Source organism: Haemaphysalis longicornis, unplaced genomic scaffold (assembly GCF_048455015.1).
Source record: "Haemaphysalis longicornis isolate Haplotype H1 unplaced genomic scaffold, Haemaphysalis longicornis Haplotype H1 scaffold_19, whole genome shotgun sequence".
NCBI classification, from domain to species: domain Eukaryota; kingdom Metazoa; phylum Arthropoda; class Arachnida; order Ixodida; family Ixodidae; genus Haemaphysalis; species Haemaphysalis longicornis.
In genome coordinates, this window is record NW_027526288.1 from 6,690,770 (window position 1) to 6,708,790 (window position 18,021).

General features: G+C 49.4%; 1 protein-coding gene across 1 annotated transcript; it reads right to left on the reverse strand.

The window, feature by feature from the left end:
* Positions 1-3,608: 3,608 nt before the first annotated feature.
* LOC144166817 (uncharacterized) lies at positions 3,609-12,233 on the reverse strand. Its single transcript, XM_077696307.1, has 4 exons — positions 12,143-12,233; positions 7,291-7,786; positions 6,450-6,775; positions 3,609-4,277 (listed from the first exon to the last, which is right to left on the reverse strand). Exons 1-4 carry the CDS (start codon positions 12,231-12,233, stop codon positions 3,697-3,699), a joined length of 1,494 nt encoding a protein of 497 aa, XP_077552433.1. The 3' UTR covers positions 3,609-3,696.
* Positions 12,234-18,021: the final 5,788 nt, after the last annotated feature.

Here is an 18,021-nt window from a genome sequence, read left to right on the forward strand (position 1 = left end):
ATTAAAGGGTTTCGTTTTCGCCGGTCACCGGTCTTGCGTTTTCCGGTTCGGCGATTGCGTTTTGAATTTGGCAGAAGTGATTTTGTTTTCGCATTGCGGTCATTTTGTTTCGATTTTGCTCGTGTTTGTTTTCACTGAGATCAAGCTTCGCTGTTTCCGGAAGGAAGGGATTGAAATCTTTCTGTACAAATAAATAGAAAAACGCTACTTCCAGGTAACCACGTATCTACAAGCAGCATCTTTAGACTACCTGCTGATAACATGCCGCTCCTAATTATTTTTATTCAAAGCCCTATGGTCGTACCGCTGTTTAGGCAGTGAAATCAGGGGTGTAGATGTAGTCGTTGCAATTGATGTGAGTTTGATCCCCGTGCCAGTAGTAAAAGCAAATTTATTTTAACGACAAACGTTGTGACCTTACCCGTTTACTACTTTCGCAGTGAACAGTGAAAATAAACCTTTGCTTTTCTAGGCCGGTTGCGGATCGCGTTTCTTTCGATAGTCAAGTGACAAAGGCTAGGCGCTGTGCTACGGAAGCAGTATCCGTCTGGATGTGTGTATCCGCCATTTGCACAGTGCCAATGGTGACAGAAGTATCGACGCCGAAGTAACCGCTGTCTCTCAACTTTGCAGGTTCGTTTAAATTAGACTGCCCACTTTGTACATTTTCTGTATATTGTCACCACTGACACTTACTGCATTTGCTGTTGCTGGAGCTGTTTCATATATGTAACGCGATAACGAATCACGCTCCACGTTTGGTTTGTAACGAGCCAGTTCCTGACACGGGTTCTAACGCGATATATGTCCAGTGTGACTGCGTCTACAATCTTGGATCATGCCCTCGCCTCTCTAAGAGCAAGAAAAACTGGACATGCCATACGTGATTGTTTCAGCAAATCTTAATACCAATGGTATTCAAGAACACCAGCATATTTCCGGCCTGGAAGCAGTTCTTATAGATATAAATAAAAAGCTTGCAGGTCTACCGCAGATTGGAAGTAAAGTCGAGTCACTAGTCAATATGAAGCAAACGGTGGAACAGTCGCTCCAGATGTTATCCAAAAAGTACGATGACTTGTGAGCAGGATTGAAAGAGCAGGCGACTGAAATAGATATTTTGAATACTGAAGTCGAACGGATGACCGCTGAAAACGCAAGCCGTGATGTGCTGAAATAAAGCAACAGGTTAACAGCCTTGAACAATACAGCAGGAGACAAAACATTGAGATACACGGTCTGCAATTAACTGCAAACGAAGAACTGATGAGCGAAGTAAATTATCTTACCAGATATCTGAAACTTGCTCAGTTACCTGAAGCGGACATTGAAGGGATCCATAGGCTGCAGTCTAGTCTAAGCCAAATAAAATTCCAGCTGTGCTCCTCCGCTTGTCGTTACGCGGCACTCGGAACGCATTAACGGAGCAAAGGAGTCATCTAGAGGATGCTAAGTCTGCAGTGCATTTCCTTGACAATTTGACTGCGCTAGACACAACGCTGCTTTGGATTATGAGAAAAACGTGCGCAGAAAAGCAATAACAGTATTCGTGGCAAGTTGACAGAAAGCTGTTTTCGCGCAAGGAAGATGGTCAGTGTGCCACTCGTATCGAGTCCGAAGATGACCTTGATAAGATATGCTAAGGGCCAGCCTTGAAGTGTCCTGTTGAATTATTCTTTTACTTCATTGGAGATGCCATAACAGAATAAAAAGGCGTGTACCGAACTGATTGATTGATTGTGGGGTTTAACGCGCCGACGCAACGCAGGCGATGAGGCGCGCCGTAGTGGAGGGCTCCGGATTAATTTTGACCACCTGGGGATCTTTAACGTGCGCCGAAATCTCGTACACACGGGCGTTTTTGCTTTTCGCCTCCATCAGAGTGTACCGAACTAATCAAAAAGGCGGTGTAACGCCAAGTTACATCAAAGATATCGTAACATGTGAAGTGCTCCTAGAATTTTTATTGTTTGCATGTACGGCACTACAGCAGATGTTTCCTAGACCTGCCCTGACATCCCCCTGCTTAATGGCTCTCGCAACATCACAAGAACATACGGTCTCACTGATGAAGTCGAACTTTTCGGAATTCTCGGCGCCATTCAGACCATAAAAAGTGCGACCTCATTTATCGCCACTGACAGGTTCCCCGTCATCACTGACTCCCATGTCGCTCTACGGGAACTGAACAAGACCTTCTCACCCAATTCTACGGCAACCAACATTCTTTACAAAATCCGACTCCTCATTCACGAAAAGTTCAAGATACACCGCGTCTGGACTCCTGCTCACACACATGGAGCGGACGGAAACCAGTCGGCGCATAATGCTGCCCGGGAGTGTTTACGCAATCCTCCCATGGTTTCCAGGAGCATTATCAGGAACAAAATCCTCCCAGGAACAAAATTATTCACAACAGGAATACGAACTGTACTGCCAGCAAAAATACCGTCAAAAATACCGTCAGGGGGTGAGGCGTCGGCAAGCCGGCAACGGCTTGCCGACGCCTCACCACCTGGTTTTCTTGCTCCTCTACAGTCCCTGCCAAGAACTGGAGAAATTTTCGCCAATAAAGTCTACACTGACTCGGCCTACCCTCCGGACGACATCTCCGAATGGACAACGCCCAGGCACCCTGCTAGCCCTCGGTGCTCCTACTGCGGCAACAACGATACACCGAACCTTTTCCACCTCATCTGGGCATGTCCAGCTTACTCAACTGACCGTGACAAGTTCTTTACAACGCAAGTACGCCTGACGACTTCTGAAGAACACGTCCAACATGTCAGAAATAACCTACAAATGTTACAGCAAATTACAGAATTCGGTCTAAAAACAGGTCTCTATAAAGTAGTATGATGGGGGATCGTTGACTCCCTGTCTAGATGACCCCCCAAACACACCCTGTGTAGCTTCTGAGCGGCTTCTTTTAGATACCCGGATGATCGTCGTACTAGTGTGTCCTCGCCACTACTCCAACTGTGCACATGGAAGCCCCATTGGCGCAACCAGAGATAACGTGCTAAGTGAACGTTCACAGTGCAGTGAAAAGATTGATATGAACCATTGAACGTCCTAATTTCAACTGCGTGGTTCATTATCTAACCGTTCAACACTCTTGCCGTAAACACGATCTACGCCTTATTCTGACATCAAATATTCTCTGTTGCCAAATCACTTTTCTTTTTTTCCCGCCGCACAATGGCCTCATTTCTCAACCATGAAATGACGTGGCTGGGTTCATAATTATAAACATGACGCACTGGTTTCGAAATTTTACGGCAACTATTATTGGATAACTCCCTTGTGAAGTCCCGTAAGAGAATCGGACTATTTGTAAAGATATTTCTAATTGTGCTTTCAAAGTAGTTTCTCCTCTTTCGGGTTTCATTATATAATTTAATGTAACACCCCGTCGGCACTCACCGCAGCACGCAGCGGGGAACCTAAAACTCCCATTTAGTCGTCCAGCGCCTTCGCTGATACTAGTGTCGCGATGATCCCTCCGAAAATTATGCACGGATTTCATTCTCCAACTCTTTGTAGATGAACACCCGGAAAGTGAATGAACGCCCCCAGTCCAGAAAAAAATGTTTTGTCGTGTCGCATTGTCATTTAGTGAATACTAAAGTATTCGCGTTCCACGGAAACCAATTGCAGGTATATCGAACATATTGTAGGGGTCCGTGGACTACCCTAGCACGAGAACTCAGGGATCTTCGGACATCCGAAGGTGTCGGAGAACGTCTTGGAGGTCAGCAACGCGAACTTCATGCGCTCGATCTTCTTCCTTCCCTCGCCGCAGAAAGAGTGGGCGAAGCGCAATAGCAGAAGTGTCGTGCGAACAGTCTTGTGCCCTGACGATGACACCTTTTGAGAGATCTCCAAGCTCCATTTGGCGCGAAGATAGTCGATCCAATCGTCACCGACGGGCTCCAAGCTTAGCAACTGAGAGGCGTAATTTTTCACGCACTCGGCCGTATTCCCGTGCCACACAGAAATGTTATTCGGGAAGCTCTGGTTGAAAAGCATCCCGGCAACGTGCGTTCCAAGGGTGCCAAAGTTGACGCTCGGCTCGGTGGCTCCGGCGTAGTAGAAGTCGGGCAGGAAGAACGCCGTAGGGATGATGTCGAAGTCCTCCACTGTGACCTTCAAGTGCTCGTCAAAGTCGAGGTCTGCCTTGGTTTGGCGATTGTACAGAATAAGGTTCGCGATGAAGTCCTTCCCGTACTGGGGCAGAAAAACTGTGTCGTTCGTCGCCACCGAGTCGTGGGCGCCTGCAGTGAAAACAACATCCAACCATCGGCTCAGAACACTCAGAAACGTAAGCTGATTTCAGGCATGCAGTACGGAGGTGCTGTTACGTAGGCATTTTAAGCCTTGATATTCTTGAGGAGCTCTAGTGTACCACATTATTGGCTTACGTGGAAAGCACGCCAGGACTAGGAAAGTCCCAAACACCTACCAAGAAGCTAACCGCACCTTTGAAATCAGGCTCAAAAAGAGTTTTAGGGGCGCAGCACCTTAGTACCTCGCTTTGTCCGTGGCTTGCTCCTTGGCGTCCGTGTACACACTGTTGCGCATGCGCGAGGACAATTGAATTGAATTGGATTGGATCTGGGTTAAATTAAATTGTATCGGATTGGATTGGATTGGATTGGATTGGAATTGCAAATACTGAACAGACGCGTTGTCACTCACTTACATACGCGAGTGGGCAATGCCACAGGTGGTTCACGGTAAGAACGATCCCCAGTGCTTCGCCCACTCGTCATGAGTCACTTCGTGGATATGCGGGAATTTTTCTTTACGAGCCACCCTCGCTCCCTCTTTCCGTCTGTCTGTCTGTCTGTCTGTCTGTCTGTCTGTCTGTCTGTCTGTCTGTCTCTCTCTCTCTCTCTCTCTCTCACTCTCTCTCTCTCTCTCTCTCTCTCTCTCTCTCTCTCTCTCTCTCTCTCTCTCTCTCTCTCTCTCTCTCTCTCTCTCTCTCTCTCTCTCTCTCTCTCTGGTTGGTGCTGCAGCACAACTTGGCTCTTAAACCACGCGTTTTAGCACCCTCCCTTTTTGAGGGAGAGTGAATTTGAAAAATGGCAAAAAATACCGCAGTTTGCACGAAGGTTTGTAGAAGTGAATGGCTTAGCAACTTGGAACACGTAACGAGTACACTGCGGACGGGATGTCCTCAGTGCAACGTTTTATACCAAAGCTGCAGTGGTATTTTTTTTACAACTGAAAAAAAATGTCATAAGTACGCTTTTCAACTTTTCTTCATTCTACAGACCTCTAAGTCCCGCTATTTTTAATAGAAACGGCCCACGTTTGCGCAAATATAAAGTTATCTGTCTCTCCCAGCAAACTCCGTCGTCTAAACAATGACAGAATGAGGTGTCGCCCTCAAGATTCAACAATACAGATATAAAAAGGTTGTATAGCACATTTTCATCGATTTGGTTTTTGGTCTCTCTTCATCGCGGAATTAAAAATAATCCTCTGCATTTCATTTCCTTAAATTCTCAATATACTAGGTTCCACAATAACAAGCCTGCTTCAGAATTTCTGTGTGAGCTTCCTCAACATTGGTGCCGACTCCGAGGCCGTTCGGAGAACATCGGTGCTGAATAAAAAGATAAGAGTGTGGCACCCTGTAGCAACGGGCAGGATGCAACCGTGCACTGCCTGTCGCCGACTGGCAGCAGGCGGCGGGTCGTCCCAGGAGTGGAGCACGCCAACGTTGCGCGCCTCCACGAGTCACCTGGACGTCACCCTCCTTGAACCCGCTCCGTCCACTACTCCCGGCGGTCTCCTCAGTTCTCGCCTGACCACCCCAGCTCTTCGCTTGTGGCCACTTCCCATTGGCCCGCGTCAGCCCCTCATGTGGCTTGCCACTACTTTTTCGCGCAACCACACTGGGCAATCAATGCACGAGTACTGCGTTGGTATGTTCCGGTGAGGTTGTCGTCGTTGTCGTAGTCACAACGGGAACCTGATCTCACACACAGTAAGTTTGGTGGTTCTTTGGTACATGAACTGTCCCAACATGAGAATCCCCTTAATACTGCAGCAAGCATAACACATAATGATATTAATGGTCGCACGGTACTTCAGAACAATACTCCAAACGCTGTTACAATGATTTCTTCAGCAACCAATGTTTTCCTCTTTCAGTCTGATAATAAGTGTGGCACGGTACTACAGAACCATAGTTCAAATGCTGTTAGACTCCTTTATTTAACAAGAAATGTTTTCCTCTTTCAATCTGCAATTTGCGCGATGTCTGAAGAGGCCATCCAACGTGACGCATCAAGGCCCCAATTCGTAATTAACAGCCAGAAGCGTGTCTGGACTAAGGCTCAACAGTAGACTACACCTTAGACTTAACTAGTCTTACGGACAGGGCATACCGATAGTGGTACAGCAAGTAACACAGCGTGGACGAAATATGGACGTACCGTATGCCTTCATCTTCGCCGCCTGGAGTTTCGCATTGTCCAGCTGAATGTCCGAAGAAATCCCGGGCGACTTGGAGGCTTCGATCTGGATGTCGGCCCACATGTGTCTGGCCTCGACGACGGCTTTCTCACTCTGGAGGTAGGACATGAACTTCTGGAAAGTTGTTTTGAATAAGAGGTTCACGTTGTTCACGCAGAGGGAGAACTTAGAAACGTTGTCTAGACGCCCTGCGTCGATGCCAAGCTGATAGTTTGCAGATATGAACTTAGCGAGCGGCACTAGCATGGCGTATGCCCTCGCCACATCGAGATCGCCTGATGTAGAGCTGTCAAGACGTACAAAACAGCCGGCGGGTTGCTTGATCTTAGCCGAATCCGCCTCTCATCTTGGACAAACAAGCGGTGTTTTGAGAGTGCTTTTGTCCAGGACAGGCTCATACCAGGTAAAGAAATGTCCGCATCTGTGACGTCCCTAACAGTTCCCTCCTTGCCTTCGGTCCTCTTTAAGGATCCGTCGAGCAACCAGACCGAGTTGACGAAACTGTCAAAGTCGATGCGGGTAGCGTTGACGAAAAAAGACATGGAGGACTTCAAGAGTTCTATGGTGACCTTATTACACGCCAAACACGTTCCGGGACGAATGACGGCGGTGCTTTCATCTTCCCGCCTTGCGTGAAAGACGGTTTTCAGGGTGGAATCAAGATTGGCGCGTACCATCAGGGTAAACAAATCTTGGAACGTCGTGGCTGCCATCCACTCAGATACATTTATGGCCGCCGCCTCCCACAAGTGAGTGACCGTCAAATGTCCTCCGGTGAAGAAGGCCACGCAAGAAGCGTACACGCAGGCCACTTTACCCACGTCTTCGTCCAAGCTGCAAGGGTTCGAAGAGATATTCTGGAGGCGGCCTTGCGCGGCCTGGGCGTATCCCCTTTTGAGCAAACTCTTGTAGGCCACCGGTGCGCCCGTAGCGTTGTCCGTGGCGCCCCAATTTCCGCAGACGTACTCGTACGGGTTGGTGCAGGGTGAGGCGCTGCTATTAATTGAGCTGCTCAAGGCATCCACGGCGTCCCGACAGGAGTCGGTCCCGCACGAGTACCGCAGCGCGGTAATGAGTGCGAGCCCTCCGCCGAGTCCAGACTTCCCCTGTCGTGTTGCCGCACGCGTGATGAAGGAGATCAGGAGGAAGGCAGCACCGACAATGGCGAGGATGACGCACACAGACTGGACCAGGGAGGAGCCAGCAGCACGCATCCGCCTCTTCTCAGCGGCAACGGAGGTGTCTTCCCTTTCTTCGGGCGATTCTAAAGCTCGCCCTTTAGTGACGTCCCAGTCGGCTGCGTGGCGCAAAACACAATCAGCGAGGCCCGTGTTTAAAGGAGCCATGAAGACAAAATACAAGTCGAGTTTATTGGAAAGACTGCTTAGTCCCGATAACAATGATACCAATATCATCGCAATCTTCGATTAAATAACGGAGATATTGAAGAAAACGTGGGAAGCAGTCGCGACCCCCTAGCCAATTTCCCGCAATTTTTCTATGACGTTACGGAACCTTGTTTGTGCGATTGGTGGCCGCCTAACTGACCTGTCTCGATGATACATGACTGGACGTCTGTAATTGGGCCTCTAGTTCAATTTGGCCGAATCACTTGAATGCTAACGTGCAGTTAACGCACTGAAAATTATGTTTTATTGCTGGCCCGTATGACGTCATTCTTGCTCATAACACGTCACTGTGGCGCAAAATTTGAAATTTTTAAATACTTTTAGCTTTCTTTTCGTTAAAAAAACATCTTTTGGGGCTGTAATGGAGCTGAGTGAGATAATGAATCCTAGTTCTTTCAAATTACACGAAGTTGTATTTTCTCTTCATGGCTCCCTTAAGCGTCGGCTAATAGGCCTACTGTGGTTAGCGAACCCTAGAAAGAGGTATAAAAATGCAGAAGCATACCCTGTATTGGTTCTTCAAGGATCGCTTCATTACCCAAAAGAAGATTGGCACAGTTGCCCATTCATAGCTGGACAGCTCGGTGCCGATGGTACAAAAAGAGAAGGGACCATACAAGTGCTCTCCCTTTTCCCTTCCTTCTTCTCTTACCGCCAATGCGTTCTTGCACCGCTTGCACAACTGCACCATTTTCCTGTTCTGCTGACACTCCACATAAAACTTCGAGAGGATGAGAGGAGTAAGCGCCATAATAGCAGTTCAGGTTTGCATTGAGGAAACAGCGGTCTGTTTTTGACGAGATGTGTACACTGAAAATTACACAGGACGCAGCACACAAGCATTGTACGAGGACCTGGCAGTCCACAAGAAATATTATTATCAATTTCACATTGGCCCACACAGTCTGAAAATCAAACCACGCTGTCTACAAAACTCCTGAACTGCTGTCATATTTTCCGCATCGCGTTTGGTGTACTAGAGGCTTTGTTTAGCTTCCATTCCTTTAGGCTCGCTTAACACACAAAAATACTGAGGTTCTCACCTCGGCAATGATAAAATTTTCTTCATATTCACATGTTTTATTTGCGTACACGTATTTCATGATACTGATGTACTAAATGTCTATTATCCAGCATTTGTCATTCCAGTACCAGTTTGCTAAGTATCTTTTGATACAATTGGGGCGCAGTCTAGTGATAGGTTTGGTTATCGCGTGTCCATAAGAGAAGCAGTTGAAATTACTGGCATATGTAAGCCTGTTACAGAGAAATACAGTATTCCTTGCTTTTTAATACTCATTGCGCTAGTGAGAACTATCTAAGCACACAAATTGTAGGGCGATTAACCTTCCCCTTTCCGCGTAGAACGCGGTAGCGTTATCGTTGATAGATTGTAGGGTTTAACGCGCCGACGCAACGCAGGCGACGAGGCGCGCTGTATTGCAGGGTTCCGGCTTAATTTCGACCACCTGGGGATCTTTAACGTGCGCCGAAATCTCGCACACACGGACGTTTTCGCTTTTCGCCTCCATCAAAAAAGCGGCCGCCGCGGCCGGGAACCGAACCATCGACCTCGTGCTCAGCAGCGGTAGCGTTATCGTACTAGCGCTCGACGATGAGGGCGACTCCGCAGTGCGCCGGGGCAGATATGCGGCAGCGCTTTCGTCAACTGTTTATGAAAATAGAGCGAGCGCTATGGTGAGGTACACCCCAACGATGACCTCATCGCAGCCATACGATCCCAGAAGTTTCAGCGGGCGCTGCAAGGTGGCGCCCAGAATATTGTTCGCTGATGGTTGACGCCACACAGTTTTCTTAGTGAGTATACTAGAGAGGAAACTGCACCTCTCTCTCTCTCTCTCTCTCTCTCTCTCTCTCTCTCTCTCTCTCTCTCTCTCTCTCTCTCTCTCTCTCTCTCTCTCTCTCTCTCTACTAGAGAGGAAACAGCACCTGGAGATCCATGTCATCGTGGGGGTTATGGGAAGACCCCAGCTTCTGGCTTGGGTTTGGCATGACAATTGAATGGTTCAGTGTTTTTTTCTAGATTTACTTTCTTCACTATGCAATAACACGTCTACGAGATACGAGGTAGCCGAAATCTTCCATGTTCTGTAGTAGCAGTGAGCCGTGGCAACTGCGTGTTCGGTGAAAGAGCAGGCAGTGCGTTATCGCACCTAACGTTGGTCATGCCAGAGTCGAAGGAACGTATGACTGAACGGGTAATATGCCTCCACGAATGTTTTTATCTGACGAAAAATTAACCAAACGTACTCCGACTAAGATCTACGTATGAAACAGGTTCCTGGGCCAGTTTATATCTTGTCTTCGCCCACGACTGTTTAACGCCACGTTTTCCTTTTTTCTTCAAGAGCGAACCAACTCGCTCAGCAACAATTTCCGTTAAACTGTAGCTGACGGTCGGTGCACCAGTTCGCCTCGAAGGCGACGTTGTCATAAGCACGCTCAAAAGCATTTCCCGCTTTGTCCCTTTGTCCGCTTTGTCCCGTGTACTCACTTGTCCTTGTTTTTTTGTTTTTTTTTTATTGCGGAAGTTTGCTATTCAGCATAAGGGCAAATTAAATATATAGATACACCCCGGATTCCCGAAGGAAGCGGAGCAGGGGGCCATGATGTGGTCCTTGTATCCACGCCATGAAGTCTGGCGGACGTCCGGGGCGCGGGCCGCAGGTGGCGATGTGCACAGCGCGTAGGCTTCGCAGAGCAGGGCAACTCCACACCAGGGGCTCTGCTGTAGCCTGGTCAACTCGTCATAGCTGGCTGCTGTAGCGCTTTTCCCACCATGAACATGTACCAACACGCCCAGCTCGCAGTTCTTCTGAAAGCATTTCCAAGTTCTTGAAACAGCTTACTATTTGAAATAATGGTAAAATTAATAAATAAGAGACTCGAATAAGTTCCCACAAAATATTAACATTGTTATTAACTAGAAGCTTGGTCTCCAGAATAGTAGGCACAACAGTTCTGGAAAAATACGCTTTGCTTCCTTTTTTCCCAGCTTTAAAAAAGCCATTCTTTGCGACGGCAACTAAAATATTTCAATCCAAGCCAATGATAAAACTAAGGCGACGGATGGTATAATGGCGGCCCATGACTACAGAGATGGCCTTGATGGCCAGAGAGCCGCATAGACCCTAGCGCCAGATACCGTGTACATAGTAAGAAACTCTATGGTCGACGCTGCCAACGACGCCGGCTTTCCTGCGTACAGGGCCTTTAACACTCCGCCTTGAAACTTATTATTGCGAAATCATTTTAGAACGCGCTCTCCTCAGGTGTCGTTCGACGAGTTAGCTTTTCGGAGGTTTTGCATTTGTCACCTTTATTTACGTCAGGTTCACGCGTCACTTTTTTTACACGGCTTTGTTTTTAGACATCCGCGCCTCAATGAATAAATATTGCGGGCTAATTTTTGTTCATTTCACTTCCCCCTGCCGAAATACAAGCCTGCTTTCACACTGTACGGTCAGAAAAAAAGCTGGTAAAGTAGGTATACGTCGAGTTCAGGTATAGAAATGTCCTGTTCCTCGTGAAAACCCGTGCTTCCGTGAAATTCTAACTAGCGAAAGGGAACATGCAGCTGCCATTTGCGGGGACATTTGAGGGCTCACGGAGCACTGAATGAGCGCTGTGTTATCTTTTAGCAGCGTGCTTCACCGGTGTGACGTCGCGGGTTGCAGGTAGGTGGCCGACAACCAGTAATTATCTCATCATCATCATGGCAGCGAACTACTGGATCGCAGGACAGTCACGAGTAATGTGCGGGTCACGCCTGGCCTGTGCTGGGGTTTAGGGGTGGCTGACCGGTCATTTGAGTCGCTATTGCTGCACAACCGGTGACACTCCGGTCGCTCATCTCTACTTTGTCGCCGGGAGTCAAACTGGTTGGCTTAAACAGGCCCCAAAAAGAAAATACAACCCGGTTACATCTAAAAACAAGCGCTTGGTCACCAACTCACTTGTATTTCAGCCAAAAAAAACGTTTTCTTGAAAAAGTACTGACACCAAATGCTTGTTACGTTTCTGTTCGCTGCTGTGAGTGCCTAACAGCCCAGTAATCATAGAACGGAGCACGAGACAGTCGATCACAGTGTAAAAAATTATTTACAGCCTCATTTATTCATGTCAGGTTTGGTTTTGACGAAACGAACACCCGAGGCACCCGCAATGAGGGGGTTCATGACGATAGGATGGCGCTCATGACATCACGGTTTCTTTTTCCGCACCAGGGCCGGTCTTGGCGCGCTCGTTTGCGCTTGCGTGCACGTCCAGACCGGCCGTCGTCGCAGCAGGTAGTCGCAGGCGCCCGGGCAACATGATGTCAGTCTAAAAACTTGCGTACGGCACAAGGCGGAGCACCGCGCGCCAACATAAGCCAGCGCCTTGGCTAGTATGTCACTAGAGTTCTGTAGTCATCTGTTTGGGGCGAGGCGCTCAACGCGGCATGCTGATGTCGAAATGGTGTCTGTTCTGAGCTTTCTCGAGCGTGTAATACCCCTGTCACACGGGCACTTTCAACCCGGATTTAAGCGAAGCGCGATTGACTTCTCGAGCGCGCTCGACGCTACGCCGCAGCTACACTGCACGTTTCGATCCCGATTCGCCACTAGGGGGCCGACACGACCTCACACGCCCCGGCTTGGCTCTGGCATCTTGCATCGCCACCAGCGAACCAGCAGTGCCTGCTACCTCTTTTCCACACCAATCGTTCCGGCATGATGTGAGGACTCTCCTGCATCGCTTTCGTCAAGATCGACCCAACAGGCGAGTCAAACTGTCCACTCAAAAAGCCAACCCTAACGCCACAGCGAAGAACAGCATCGACCACGCCTCGCGCCGAAGCTGTGCGCGGCCGCCGGCTGCATTCCACAGCACGTGCCGTCAGCCTTAATTCACTCCGCTGCACGAGCGCGCCGGCCGTGGTCAGCGTCCCGGCAGCAGCATGATGGAGGTTACCGTCGAAGGAGATGACATCGCCCCGGAGGACCTCGCCCACCCCTCTTGGGTGATGATTCGTCGCCGCCAACAATCCCTTCATGAACAACCGCTCCAGGCCAAGTCTGCCATCGCATCTTCTTCTCATAATGCCTCTTCCAGCCGACGCCGCCGTCGAGCGGCGCGCACGATTCCGTCGGTGCTCCCCTTGCCGGAGGACGACATCAAAGTGATCCTTCGACCGAGAGGTGGTCTAGCCCTCACCCAAGTTCCTCTGGCTACTCTGGCTGACACTGTGCAGAAGCAAGCGGGACTACATCCCCATGAAGAGGACCAAATCCGCATTCACGCGAGGGCAAATTTCATCATCGCTAGCACCCCGGATGAAAGCCGAGCACAGAAGTATGCGAAGCTCGAGGCGCTAACTTTGAATGAAAAAGAATACCCGTTGTCCACGCACGTACCTGCCCCATCTAATACAGCTACGGGCGTCATTTTCGATATCCCAGCCGACGAAACCCCAGAACAAATCCTCCACAGCATCTGCCACTTCAACCCTGGACTCGGAGTGCTCGACGCCAGGAGGCTGAGTGACTCTAACATAGTACAAATTCTCTTCGATGGAACTTCCGTCCCTTACTGGGTTCGGTATCGTGCCGCAACATACCGCTGCAAGCCTTTTCGCAAGAAATCAGAAGCCTGCACTTTATGCTGGCGGCCAGGACATCGACGCGATGTCTGCCCAACTGGACAAGCCCTCTCTCGGTGCTCAACCTGCGGAATAGTCAATGCCCCTGAAAATCATCCATGTGTTCCAAAATGCATCGTTTGTGAAGGCCCTCATGCTACTGGGACGGCAGCGTGTCCCAAGCGCTACCAACCACGCCGACCTGCAGTTTCGTACGCAAAGGCTGCAGCTTCTGCGAAGACTCTTCGTGCCACGGACTTTCCTCCACTGCAACCTGGCAAGGCCTCGGAAACTGTTCCCAATGGACGACGAGATCCCCTATGTCACCCCGATGCCTCACAGCTCTCACCATCGGGCACCGTGAAAACAAAGGTGAGCTGCCAGCGCTCGCCTCCCAGTGCTCCATCATCATCATTGCTCTCGCGTGTCTCATTTTCCCCTGATATGCAAACCGAAATTCTTAAAGAATTGCAAGCTATCAGGGCAGAAATCCTCACTTTGAAACAAGAAAATGCAGCCTTGAAGCGCGAAAATAGTCTCTTAAGACAACAACTCCACGCTCGTCCCGATGTTCCCCCCATTCAATCGGGGCAGCCAACTCCGGCCTCCCAGGATATTTCCGCACCACCCCCTGTAAAGCGCAAAGCCACGGCTAACCCCACTTCCTCCGACACATCCTCCACATCAGACGATCGTCTCGCTGGGATCGAGGCTGCATGCCAATCAGCTCTCGCGCAGCAGAAGGAAGAATATCTACAACTCCACCAAATCCTCTTGGCCAACCAGGCAGCCATGCAGGCAACCATTGAATCGCTTCGGGCCGATATACATAGTTGCATTCGGGGAATTGTCGCCCCTGCCAGCGACCGAAATTTGCCGCAAAATACCCCCCTCCCGCCTAGTGAATTTGACAATGAATAAGCCGGATGCCACGTTTTCTGTTTGGCAGTGGAATTGCAGAGGCTTTACCCGCAAGCGCTCTAACCTGCAGTTACTTCTTTCCGCAGAACCAAAAGCTCCTCTTGCGATAGCATTACAAGAACCCGGACAGAACGTCAAGTTGACGGGCTATCAGGTCTTACAATCCAAGGATAACCCATACACTGCGGTATTGGTCCAACGTAACATTCCCGGGGAACGTTTACAATTAGACAGTATTGATATCCCACATGATTTGGTTGTCCTTTACCCTCCCAAACGGAAAGCCTCCCGATTGTATATACTCAACGTATATAGTAGCCCCCGTGCGCACTCACACACATTCAAGCAACTGTTCCACCTTGCTATTCAGGCTTCACAACCTCATCCTCAACTCATATTAGGCGACTTCAATGCCCCACACACGGCCTGGGGTTACACACACACTACTCGCAAAGGTCGTCTCCTATGGGAGCTCACCCAGGCTCAGCGTTTCACGATCGAGTCCGATCCCTCTACCCCTACAAGAGTAGGCAACAGCCGACGTTAAATCACCGACGTTAAATGGCTCTGCACACAACATACCCTAGGAATAGACCATTTCATAGTACAGCTCGATCTACGACTCCAATCTGAAATTGCCCGCCGTCCCCGCCAACGATTTCTTACTGACTGGGATGCCTATAGGAAAACCTGTGCGGTGCACATGTCGGAGCCAACCGAGATTACTTCTGACACGTATCAGTCATGGGTCAATCAAATTATCGATTACAAACGCGCTCACGACAGTCCCGTGGACTCTGAAATACCTGCGGAAACAGTAGACTCCCACCTGCATCATCTTTGGTAGGCCTATCGCAGCATACAGCGTAGGTGGCGCAAGCAGAAACACAATAAACGCCTTAAAGTAAGGTTAGCCACCCTAGCTACATTAATAGAATCTTATACTTCTGAGCTCGCCCGAGCACAGTGGAGCCAAGTGTGTGAAGAGATGAAAGGAAACCTCAGTATGAAGCGTACTTGGGCCCTCCTTAAACACATGCTAGATCCCAGTCACTCGCGCGCAGCTACTAATAATCGGCTTATGAAAATCATTCAACAATTTCCCGGTGATGATACACAACTCCTCGAACAGCTTTGTACACTTTACATAGCCCAAGGGAACACCATAGAGCTCCCGGCATACGCAGGCAATAGTAATCCGCATTTGGACAGGGAAATCTCAGAAACGGAAGTTAGAGCAGCACTCATGAAGATCCGGCCTGGCTCGGCGCCTGGGCAAGATGGTATCACCAATAAACTCCTCCGAAACTTGGACGACAACTCCATCACCATCCTTACACAATTTTACAATCACTTTTGGACTACAGGCATTCTTCCCTCTTCATGGAAACACGCTAAAATAACATTGATACCGAAACCTGGAAAACCATTGAAACTGGAATATCTCAGGCCCATATCTCTAACTTCCAGCGTAGGTAAAGTTCTTGAACACGTAATTCATACCCGCCTAGTTCAACATCTCACCCAGGCCAATGCACTTCCCCACACAATGCTAGGCTTCAGGCAGGGTCTCTCGACCCAGGATCTCCTCCTCCAACTCCACCATGAGATCATCATCCCTCCATCTAAGGTAGATACTGCTGCTATTCTAGCCTTAGACCTCACCAAAGCCTTCGATAGAGTCTCACACAAAGCTATCCTCCAAAATCTGGCAATGACTCACCCCGGGCAGCGAGTTTACACTTACATTAAAGAGTTTCTCACTGATCGTACTGCTGTAATACACGTCGGTGACCTAGTATCCGACACTATTCACATGCCTTCAGTTGGTACCCCTCAAGGAGCAGTCCTCTCTCCCCTTCTTTTTAATCTGGCTCTTCTTAATCTCCCTAAACGCTTAGCTCAAATCCCATACCTTAAACATAGTTTGTATGCCGATGACATCACTCTCTGGTGCACCGGAGGTAGTGATGCACAAATTGAGGAAGCGCTTCAGGCAGGCACAGACGTCGTAGTCGCGGAAGCGGCACTCGCCGGTCTTGAGTGCTCCTCTACTAAGTCGGAGCTCATGACCCTCCCTGCTCCCCACCGTTCATGCTACACTCCGGACATAGCGATCAAAATTCAGAATAATTCCGTGCCAAGTGTCTCTATACTTAAAGTGCTGGGCTTGATCATACAACGCAACAGAGCCAACACCCGATACATCTCCCAGCTGACCTCTCATGTCAATCAAACTATGGGCGTCATCCGTCGCATAACAGCCCGCAACAAGGGAATGACCGAATTTGAGCGTCTCCGACTAATTCATGCCTTCGTGATAAGTCGCATCACATACTCTTTCCCATACCTAAATCCGACTAAAACAGAACTGCATAAAGTAAATTGCCTCATACGAAAAATCTACAAAACGGCGCTTCTAATCCCTCAAAGCACTTCCACTGCCAAACTGGAACGCCTAGGCATGTATAACACAGCTGAAGAGCTCATGGAAGCCCACTCTGTGATTCAACTTCCTCGCCTTTCTACCACCCCTGCAGGCAGATCCATCTTAGATTCGCTCGGGCTTCATGCACCGACCTTTACTGACGAGAGAGTACGCATTCCTCCTGACTTACACAATCTCCTACTCGTTCGCCCAATTCCCCGTAATATGCACCCGGAGCACAATGCTAAACGCCGTGAACATCGTGCATGCGTGCTTGCCCGTAAATACCCCATGGACCCGACCACCGCATATGTGGACGCCGCAAGTTATCGCCACCACAATGCTTATGCAGTCACCGCACTGTTGGACCCTAAAGCACCCCCTTACCAATCACTAACTATCGTAACGCTCTCCCCTGCCACTGCGGAAGAGGCGGCCATTGCACTTGCGCTCACTCACCGGCCTACACCAACAATTGTTGTTTCTGATTCGAAAATGGCCATTCGAAATTTTGCCCGTGGTAACATTTCCCCGCAGGCTTTCAAAATTATTCTTCAAAATCCTCCCACCTCCCACGCGGAGCTGATTTGGACTCCAGCCCATGCGGGGCTGGAAGGTAATGAAGCGGCTAACCTTGCAGCTCGAGAGCTAACCGTCCGAGCTGGGCCAAGTCGCATCCCTTCTCATGGAGCCCAATCAGCCCGTGACAGCCTGTTAACTTTCCAGGAAATTACCTGCCATTACCGCCTCTCTCGCCGGCGCTACCCTCCACCCCACTGGTCGCTTTCTATCGCAGAGGAACGATACTGGCGCCTTATACAAACCAATACCCTCCCTTGTCGCGCCAGACTGCATGCAATTTATCCCTCAATATTTCCTTCTCCCCAATGCCCCGACTGTGGAGCCACCGAAACAGTCTCTCATATCGTTTGGCAATGCCCCCACAACTCATTCCCTCTCATCTCTTCTGAAGAGCACTGGGAGGCGGCGTTACGCAGCTCGGACCCTCAAGTCCAGCAAGGACTTGCTGAACGAGCAGCTCAGGTCACCGGCACCCTCCAAGCGCTGGTCACCACTCGTCGTTAGCCCAACTAGTGCTCAAATAAAGTGTTTTCTCTCTCTCTCTCTCTCCC